Source organism: Gigantopelta aegis, chromosome 4 (genome assembly GCF_016097555.1).
Source record: "Gigantopelta aegis isolate Gae_Host chromosome 4, Gae_host_genome, whole genome shotgun sequence".
Taxonomy (NCBI): domain Eukaryota; kingdom Metazoa; phylum Mollusca; class Gastropoda; order Neomphalida; family Peltospiridae; genus Gigantopelta; species Gigantopelta aegis.
Window position 1 is genome coordinate 5682277 of NC_054702.1, and position 10580 is coordinate 5692856.

The 10580-nt window shown below is 38.9% G+C and overlaps 1 protein-coding gene across 1 annotated transcript; it reads right to left on the reverse strand.

Annotated features, from left to right (window-relative positions):
* Positions 1-519: 519 nt before the first annotated feature.
* On the reverse strand, positions 520-7857 carry LOC121372340. Its single transcript, XM_041498642.1, has 3 exons — positions 7760-7857; positions 3930-4240; positions 520-1426 (listed from the first exon to the last, which is right to left on the reverse strand). The coding sequence occupies exons 2-3, from the start codon at positions 4173-4175 to the stop codon at positions 1328-1330; spliced, it is 345 nt and encodes a 114-aa protein (XP_041354576.1). The 5' UTR covers positions 4176-4240; positions 7760-7857; the 3' UTR covers positions 520-1327.
* Between the last annotated feature and the right edge of the window lie 2723 nt (positions 7858-10580).

Here is a 10580-nt window from a genome sequence, read left to right on the forward strand (position 1 = left end):
AAAAAAATATCTGAACAGTAAATAAAATAAAAAACCCAACAATAGATATTCAACGTTTTATTGAACAAAAACACATATATTATTATCCATATAGCGTTATGGATAAGATTTAAACATCGTACCAAGACAGCTATCGCAGTACACAACGATATAATGAGTAATGATTCAGCGTGTTTGTTTTAGCATAACACTATTTTCTATTACAAATATACTTATTCTTCAGCTGGTATCTGACAAGTGAACCGGCCTCGGTGGCGTCGTGGCAGGCCATCGGTCTACAGGCTGGTAGGTACTGGGTTCGGATCCCAGTCGAGGCATGGGATTTTTAATCGAGATACCGACTCCAAACCCTGAGTGAGTGCTCCGCAAGGCTCAATGGGTAGGTGTAAACCACTTGCACCGACCAGTGATCCATAGCTGGTTCAACAAAGGCCATGGTTTGTGCTATCCTGCCTGTGGGAAGCGCAAATAAAAGATCCCTTGCTGCCTGTCGTAAAAAGAGTAGCCTATGTGGCGACAGCGGGTTTCCTCTAAAAACAGTGTCAGAATGACCATATGTTTGACGTCCAATAGCCGATGATAAGATAAAAAATCAATGTGCTCTAGCGGCATCGTTAAATAAAACAAACTTTACTGACAAGTGATGATTATCTAATATAATTTCATAAATGTCTAATTGTCTGGATCTGTTATAGACGTCCATTTATTTCAAGTTAAAACAAGATATAATATTTCAATTATATTCTTTGTTCAAACTGACTGTTTGTATTTCCTTAAAGTATATATAGTAGTTTACATTGTCATCGTTTACACTTTAAAAACACATTCGATTTTGGTGATAATTCCCAAATTTACCATATGTTTATTAAATATTATATATTCACTTTTTAGTGCCTATGTTCTACTACATTCCATAAAGCAGCAACTTTAAAACATTTATAAAACAAATGTCCCAATATTTTTCACTGAACTTTGCTAAAGTTATAAATATATGCAGGCATGTCGCGTGGGTGGGGCTGTATGCCATCTTTGTTTTCTTTTTTCGCAGTTCTTTTATTTTTAAAAAATTTACTCTGAAATATAGAGGTTCGTTACAAAAAACGAACCCTTTTTTGGCGGTTGTTTTCCTTTTCTAAAATTCTTTCCTCTAAAACATTGACCATAAAATATACAAGTTCATTGTAAGACATGAACCTCTTTCATAAACGTCTAGTGACGCCAATGACTTGATTCGACATAGTTTATTATAAGTAAAATGTCGTTGCCGCTATTATATTATATGGATGTGTGTGACAAATCTATACTGATGCTATTTAAAAGCTAGGTTTTAGTGTGGACTTAATAATTCTCCAGGTAGTCCAAATCTTCTGTCTTTTCGTCGACTGTCCAGTGAAAATCGACTCCAGTCAGTGGCGATCTCGCTACTCTGTCAAAGAAAAATAAAACAATTCATGTTAGAAAAACATAGTTCAACATTTTCATGATTTCACAATTCAACTGTCATTTTCATGATTTAATCAATTAATTAAGTCTCTACCGGGCATACTCTCTGGTTTCTCCCGGGACATGGTCCGGGACAGAAGGGGGAGAATATGAGTTCGTAGTGGGCAGAACTTGGAATAGCAATTACGAAAAACGTTAATTGAATTTAAATAAAAATGTTAACAAGACAATAAAAAGGACGATTGATCGGTGGAATATTTATATAATTTTGAGCATTATAGAAGGAAAATTCAAACATAAACGATAGAAAGAAGAGAGAATCAGCCTCTTTAAAGGGACATTTCCGAGGTTACTGCATTGTAAGATGTTTCCGACTAATACAATATTTCTACGATTAAACTTACATATTAAAGCCGCACGCCCTAGTTCCATCCAGAGAAAATAAATTATAATTTGGTTAATCTACAAACCTGTAACACACTTAGATCACGTTTTTATCAAATGGAGTGAAAAAGCAGGTTTTATATCGATAAATACCATGGGAATCCCCATGTCCCAATTGCTTGAAATAATTTTGAAAGTTAGTATTCTGATGTCACCGGTAGATGTCGCTCGAAGCACAACAATGCCTACGTCACGACAAATTTCACAGAGTGAGTACAGACATGGGGTGCGTTCCTTTCACCTCTCCTGGACATGTTCCAACTGTTCTGTTCTGGTTGTATCCCCTCTCCAGATATCGTAAGACTTAGCAAAATTATTGGTTTTAAGGGTTTGTAACGTTTTGTATTGAGATACTTCTCTGAACTTTATTGTTACTGAAAATGTTCACGAACTGTGAAGAAAAATCTCACAAATGAACAACAAGCAAACGACAACAAATCGGATGTTGATTGCGTGAACCGTGCACGAGAAAACAAACCGAACCAAAATGATAACGGTCACGTGGTATACCAACGTCTGCGACATTCAAATGGGAATATCCCCTCTAAAAATAGAGTAGACGATTATGGCTGATGCTATTCTACATTTTAAACTTGTGCATACGTTTTCACATTTTTTGCACATTTATTATTTTAGATGAAGTGATAAACTGCAGTTAACGGTATACGTTCGTAATGATTACTGCGAAAATATCCGAATATATTAAAACAACAGTTGTGTTTGTATCTTGCTTTAGGAAACGATAGTATAAGATAATGAAGCTAGATTGCAGCTTTATACATGGTATACAGGACTCACACTGGAACAAATATTGAAAGAAATAAACAGGCGTTTAAACATTGTAAATGTATGTAGTTACACACGTGTAAGAAATAAACAGGCGTTTAAACATTGTAAATGTATGTAGTCACACACGTGTAAGAAATAGACAGGCGTTTAAACATTGTAAATGTATGTAGTCACACACGTTTAAGGAATAAACAGGCGTTTAAACATTGTAAATGTATGTAGTCACACACGTGTAAGGAATAAACAGGCGTTTAAACATTGTAAATGTATGTAGTCACACACGTGTAAGGAATAAACAGGCGTTACAAATTCGGCCCTAAATTAGCAATTTGGTTAATTTGGTAATGGACAGGGTGGGCCCTGGGTATGATGTAATGTTATGTCTAGTGTGGTCATGGACAGGGTGGGCCCTGGGTATGATGTAATGTTATGTCTACTGTGGTAATGGACAGGGTGGGCCCTGGGTATGATGTAATGTTATGTCTAGTGTGGTAATGGACAGGGTGGGCCCTGGGTATGATGTAATGTTATGTCTAGTGTGGTAATGGACAGGGTGGGCCCTGGGTATGATGTAATGTTATGTCTAGTGTGGTGATAGACAGGGTGGGCCCTGGGTATGATATAATGTTATGTCTAATGTGGTGATAGACAGGGTGGGCCCTGGGTATAATATAATATTATGTCTAGTTTGGTGATAGACAGGGTGGGCCCTGGGTATAATATAATATTATGTCTAGTGTGGTGATAGAAAGTGTGGTAATGGACAGGGTGGGCCCTGGGTATGATGTAATGTTATGTCTAGTGTGGTCATGGACAGGGTGGGCCCTGGGTATGATGTAATGTTATGTCTAGTGTGGTGATGGACAGGGTGGGCCCTGGGTATGATGTAATGTTATGTCTAGTGTGGTGATGGACAGGGTGGGCCCTGGGTATGATGTAATGTTATGTCTAGTGTGGTGATGGACAGGGTGGGCCCTGGGTATGATGTAATGTTATGTCTAGTGTGGTGATGGACAGGGTGGGCCCTGGGTATGATGTAATGTTATGTCTAGTGTGGTGATGGACAGGGTGGCCCCTGGGTATGATGTAATGTTATGTCTAGTGTGGTGATGGACAGGGTGGGCCCTGGGTATGATGTAATGTTATGTCTAGTGTGGTGATGGACAGGGTGGGCCCTGGGTATGATATAATGTTATGTCTAGTGTGGTGATGGACAGGGTGGGCCCTGGGTATGATATAATGTTATGTCTTACTCTGGTAAACGTGCGCGTCTCCCATCGGAACGACGGTACGTGTCGCCGCGCCAGCGTCACGTTGCCCTTCTGTTGGTCCTCGACGAACTCAATGATTGTCAGCATTGTAGCAATCTCCTCCTTCTTGTGGCGCACCGCTTTCTTCTGTGCATGCTTGCAGGTCATGATGTGCGCTTTCATCCCACTGACGTACAGATATGTCTTCTTGCAGTTTGGGTGACCTGGACATTTCCACATGATTGGCATCGTTATACCGCCGTGGTCCACCTGCCTGTCTTTAACTGGTCTCACAACAGTTTTCAGTTCATCGACTACAACATAATAACACAAATTGTATTTTAAAAATATAATACGAGGTGCCTGTAAGTAATTGACACACACTTCAATATAATAATAATAATAATAATAATAATAATAATGGTATTTTGTAAATATAATACGAGATGCCTGTTTAAGTATTTGACACACACACACACACACACACACACACACACACACACACACACACACACTTCATTGTTTTATGTCATACGAACACACACGCATACACACAAACACGTGCAAATACATAGGGTTCTTCTACGAAACAGGGCTATACGTACCAGTCTTTTGTCTTTTGCTAGTATTGAAGTAGTAGATGAAAAGGGTGAAACACACAAACGTTTATAACTGAAGATCGACCCCACGCAACATGACGGATTTAGTTAACTCCATAATCTATAATCGTAATCTGGATTATCGCAATCTAGACAGGTCAACCATGTTTTTGAAGTCATTTCGGTAAACAGAACATTTCGTAACGTGTATATTGGTGATGATATTTATCTTTGTGCTTACGTCTAATTAAGATTCAAACACATTGTCATGTTAAAGGTAATTCTGGCATGTAAGTTACAATTACTGCATAAACATATATAAGAATGATATGCATAGTTGTTCGCACATTTTCGATGTTTTTATTGACAGCCGATTGTCCTGAGTGCGAGCCGTCTGCTGTCAACAAAACATCAAAAGTATGCAAATAACCATGCATACCACTCGTACGTTTATGCGGTAAGTGATTTGTACCATGCCCCTAAGTGATGTTGCATGACGCAATACGGATGGTGACAGCTGGGGTTTTAAAGTGTACTGTTATACTGATTAACCGAATACTTTTCTTAATGTTAAATATCCTGTGTTTAATATTATGTATAATAACTTAGGAAGTACAGCAACACCCGAGAAGAAGCTGTACGATACCAATAGTGATCTACAGAGGACAGTACCATTCATAGTCACAGCTGGCCTCAACGTTTAGTCGTCAAGCGAATGAAAAGAAGACATGATGTATTGTTTTGTTTCTAATATGTCAACTTACGACACGTTGACTTTTATTCCAAAGTTTAATATAGTTTTCTGTAATATTCAAATACTCATTACAGTTTCTGTTTTGTATAAAATTAATTTTGAATCATTACAAACTTGTTACGTGAACACAACCAGATATATAGATTTTCTAAAATTGTTCACATAAGCTGGATGTTGTATAAGTGATATGTAATTTTTATGTGATATTGTTAAAAAAAAGAGCCAAAAATATTTTACACATCCTAATAACTAGGGTCTTTTTCATTAATTGTCGCGATATGTATCGTATCGCGACTCGCGTATCGGAATACGTTACGTATCGTGACCTACTATGGTTACAGTTGTAATTTACACACTGCAATGACTCAGGCTTTATAGTATATTGGCACGTTGCACTTATTTAGTCTTTTAAGGGAGGGGGGTGTTTTTTTTGTTTTTTTTTCTTCTTTTGTTTTCTTGAGTGCGAGTGTTAAGTCTAGACTTATGACAGAAATTAATATTTGCATTATGAATTCCTAGTCAGGAAGTAATAGGTATTTAGTAGTAGCAGCAGCAGCAGTAGTAGTAGTAGTAGTAGTAGTAGTAGCAGTAGTAGTAGTAGTTGTAGTAGTAGTCGCAGTAGTAGTGGTGATGGTGGTGGTATGGTGGTGGTAATGATAGTGGTTGTCAGTGTCTCTGCGTTTCTTTTGTTGCCCACTATCTGTGAACAACTGCAGCACACTGGTGACGTCACCTAGTGCAATACGAGTCCAGTAGTCGGTCATCATTGGGCTTTGTAGTGCGTTGTGCAACAGGGTCGGAAAATAAGAGTTGCGATATCTGATTTAGAGAATTGAATAAAAATAATAATAATAATAATAACGGTCGCCACAGTGCAACTTATACACTAGATTTAAATGTTCTACTGAAGTTTGAGAGTTGCCATTGCACATTGGTTAATTTAACAAGTTGTTGAATTCTACAGAAGGTACTGGAAGTTATAAGACATTTTTGTGTAACGACACCATAAACTAGCACATGTATTTAACTACCGGTATTATGTGTTTAGGAAATGGTAAATGCGTCACTTGATCTGCGGTAAGACTACGTACCCACTGCCGCCACATAAGCTACTCTTATTGACCCCAGGAGCGGGACGTAGCCCAGTAGTAAAGCGCTCGCTTGAAGGGCAGTCGGTCTGGGATCGATCCCCGTCGGTAGACCTATTGGACTATCTATCATTCCAGCCAGTGAACCACGACTGGTATATCAAAGGTCGTGGTATGTGCTATCCTGTCTGTGTATGGTGCATATAAAAAATCCCTTGCTACTAATGAAAAATGTAGCGGGTTTCCTTTCTAAGAAAGAAAGAAAGAAAGAAATGTTTTATTTAACGACGCTCTCAACACATTTTATTTACGGTTATATGGCGTCAGACATATGGTTAAGGACCACACTGATTTTTGAGAGGAAACCTGCTGTCGCCACTACATGGGCTACTCTTTCCGATTAGCAGCAAGGGATCTTTTATTTGCGCTTTCCACAGGCAGGATAGCACAAACCATGGCCTTTGTTGAACCAGTTATGGATCACTGGTCGGTGCAAGTGGTTTACACCTACCCACTGAGCCTTGCGGAGCACTCACTCAGGGTTTGGAGTCGGTATCTGGATTAAAAACCACATGCCTCGACTGGGATCCGAACCCAGTACCTACCAGCCTGATAGATGGCCTAACCACTACGCCACCAAGGCCGGTCCCTTTCTAAGACTACAGGTCAAAATTACCAAATAGCCGATGAATAATAAATCAATGTGCTCTAGTGATGTCGTTAAATAAACTTATTGATCAGCAGCAAGGAATATGCAGTTTTATTACTCATATGGTTAAAAACATCTTGGTACATATCAAAGTGATACGTCCCACTAGAACGCCAAGTGCTACCGTATAGGAACGTCAACCAAACGAGTTGCATTTAAGTGATATAAATTAAAATCGATTATGGATAATAAATAGGAGATTAAACTCGCTACCATTTTGTATCATGGTTATGTCCCTCGCGACACTTGAGACTTATTTCACTCGTGACATAAACATGATACGAAATAGCAGCTCGTTTACTAGCCAGACCCAGGACATATTGTAAGGAGGGGACAAACAGGAAAAAAAGCAATACGTACCAAATCCGAAAAATGAATGAATGGATGTTTAACGACACTCCAGCACAAACATAGAGATCGGCTATTAAATCCTGAAAAAGGGCCCTACAATAAAAGTTTGCATATGTGCAATAGTAAATAATCTCTTGGATACGACCTTGCTTTTCAGACACAATTACAACCCGCCGCACATAATGCATGCAAAAGGCAATTACGAATTCGGTGTGAAAAAGCATGAACATATTTTACGAACTTTCTTTTAACCCACGTCCCTGCTAAATTACCAGTAACCAATTTCTATCCATAACAGAATAAATGATATTTGTAGTTTTAATTGTTCTTACCTCTTCTGAAATTAATATTGAAGCTGTCGAGCAACTCGGTTTTTGTTGAAAAATCGCACAGAAATATCCACCAGAGCTGTGGCAAGCAGACCTCTTGATTTCTTCAGCTGTAGCAGAAACTGGTGTCATGCACTGGCATGCTCACCTGAGATTAGTGCCAGCAGGTATAACAGATTGGGTGACCGGTCGCATTGTTCGCTTTTCTTGCGCAAACAATCACCTAATGTTAGTGGCAGTTCCGCGCAGTCGGGTACAAGTGTCGGAGTATGGCGGCTTAAACCCAAGATTAACGGAATAGCTACAGAAACGTGGGGTGTTCTTAGCTTCTTAGCTTTAATGTTTTCGTTCTTTATTTCTTTTCTCTTTCTGTTTTTTAAAACTGTTTTCTATTGCCAATTTATCAGTCTATCCAACGTCACGTCTGTTTGTCCTAGTTGTTATTAGATTGGTTATTTGTGATTTGGCTGTTCTGTATTGATTGGTTGGCGTGGATTGTCTGATTTTACTTTCATTCAGTTTCAATTTAGTTGGGGTTTATTTCTGTAATTGGGCATGTTTATACCTATCTCTCTGTATGTCTCTGTTTGTCTGTCGGTCTGTCTGTCTGTTACTCTCTCTCTCTCTCTCTCTCTCTCTCTCTCTCTCTCTCTCTCTCTCTCTCTCTCTCTCTCTCTCTCTCTCTCTCTCTATGTTTTCTCCCCCCCTCTCTCTCTCTGTCTCTCTCTCTCTCTCTCTCTCTCTCTGTCTGTCTGTCCTCCCCTCTCTCTGTCTCTTTCTTTCTCTCTCTCTGTCTCTCCTATATCTGTCTCTTTCTCTTACTCTGTCTCTCCCTGTCTCTCTCTCTCTCTCTCTCTCTCTCTGTCTCTCTGTCTCTCTCTCTCTCTCTCTCTCTCTCTCTCTCTCTCTCTCTCTCTCTCTCTCTCTCTCTCTCTCTCTCTCTCTCTCTCTCTCTCTCTGTGTGTGTGTGTGTCTTTGTCTCTCTTTGACACCTGATCACACAGACCCGATGCCATCACACAGGCTACGCCTACCAATCAGCAAGTTGTCTTTTATAAGCCATTTTCCAAGTACAGGATCGATCCTGTGACTGGCCACACCTCATGCGACCCCTTTGCGACTGGTAGATCTCCCAAATAACAGCAGTGTCAACCAGTGTCCAAATGAACTATCGTTCATAAACGTGAAAACAGCTTAACCTAAGGCATTCAGATTTGCTTTTTATGACGGAAGTCACCTAAAAACGAAATACCTTTGGATCGTTTCCGATCAACGAACCCAGCTGATATGAAGTGGTGCTGAAGATCGATGTTATATAAGTTATATAAAGGGGCATAACTTTGAAATACATACAAACATGATATATTATCCGAGTTACTTCCCTCGATAATATACTCACAAATAATATAATCATCACCGGTCTCGGTGGTGTCATGGTTAAGCCATTGGACATAATATTGGTAGGTACAGGGTTCGCAGCCCGGTACCGACTCCCACCCAGAGCGAGTTTTAACGACTCAGTGGGTAGGTGTAAGACCACTACACCCTCTTCTCTCTCATTAACCACTAACAACTAACCCACTGTCATGGACAGACAGCTCAGATAGTTGAGGTGTATACCCAGGACAGCGTGCTTGTACATTAATTGGATATAAGCAGGAAAACAACTTGAAAGGAAATGAAAATATAATTATGTGGTATTCGTCCAATCAACCTTTCCACGATATTGTTCGTACCATTTTGTCCTATCACTGTATAACGTTTTGGAACTAGCATAACACAAAACTGTTAGGTTAGTAAGACATTGTTATCAAGGGAAAGGGTAAACTGACAACAATTCAACTAGTGTTAATATAAAGCCGGTAAGCTGACTGGGTAGGACATATGCAAAAACATACATTTGTTCTCCTATTTAGCATCCAAATGTGAGGACATGTCCACTATCTTTCTTTACTGGATTTTTAAACTTTATAACAATACACAAAGAAAGAATCATTACATTGTAGAGTTGACCAAATGCACTACTAATTCCTTGCTTCAGAAATGACATTTATTATGACAATAAATATATTTATGAAAGTCAGCCTAATAAGTTTATGTTAAATTTAATAATGCTTTCTCTTGCTTCTCCGCTGCCATGCGCAAGTCTAGACGGTTGTGTGGAGTTTAGAGTCTTGGCAATTTGATTGGACAGATGCGTAGTCCCTGGATATTAAAGGGGCATTCATGAGTTTGCTGCATTGTAAAATGTTTCCGACTAATAAACTATTTCTACGATTAAATTTACATATTAAATATATTTTCTTGTTTAGGATATCAGTGTCTGTATATTCAATGTGTTTCTGGTCGTCTTAATATTTGTAAGAAGCCCAAATTGGATTTTGTCTTTAAATAATTTCGTACGTACGAAAAGACCAAACTGGATTTTGTCTTCAAATAATTTCGTAGTGTACGAAAAAACCCATTTTGGGAAATAAAATGAAATTTACGCTGGTACAAATATTAGAACGATCAGAAACACGTTTAATATACAGCCACTAATATGTTATGCAGGAAAATGTATTGATATGTAATTACAATCGTCATAAAGTCAATGTTAGTCGATAACATCTTAAAAATTGCAGCAAACTCAGGAATGTCCCTTTAACGTCACGCGAGCAATGCATGCATTGAGTCGCCTATTCCGTTCTTTTCAGACGACGCAGCGCACGGCAGTCGCCGTGAATAATCAATTTTAGACGGAAACCATTTCGTAAGACCATTGAACATTGGCTTAGAGATATAACTAACAAAAGCATTTTGATACAATGGTTGTGTTAGCGCT

Bases quoted from the DNA above. Each gene is read 5' to 3' on its own strand.
- LOC121372340 (XM_041498642.1), bottom strand. From the start codon at position 4,175: ATGCCAATCATGTGGAAATGTCCAGGTCACCCAAACTGCAAGAAGACA. The intron at 1,427-3,929 runs GTAAGACATAAC...TTTCTTTGACAG, and splicing joins AGACGCGCACGTTTACCAGA to AGTAGCGAGATCGCCACTGA.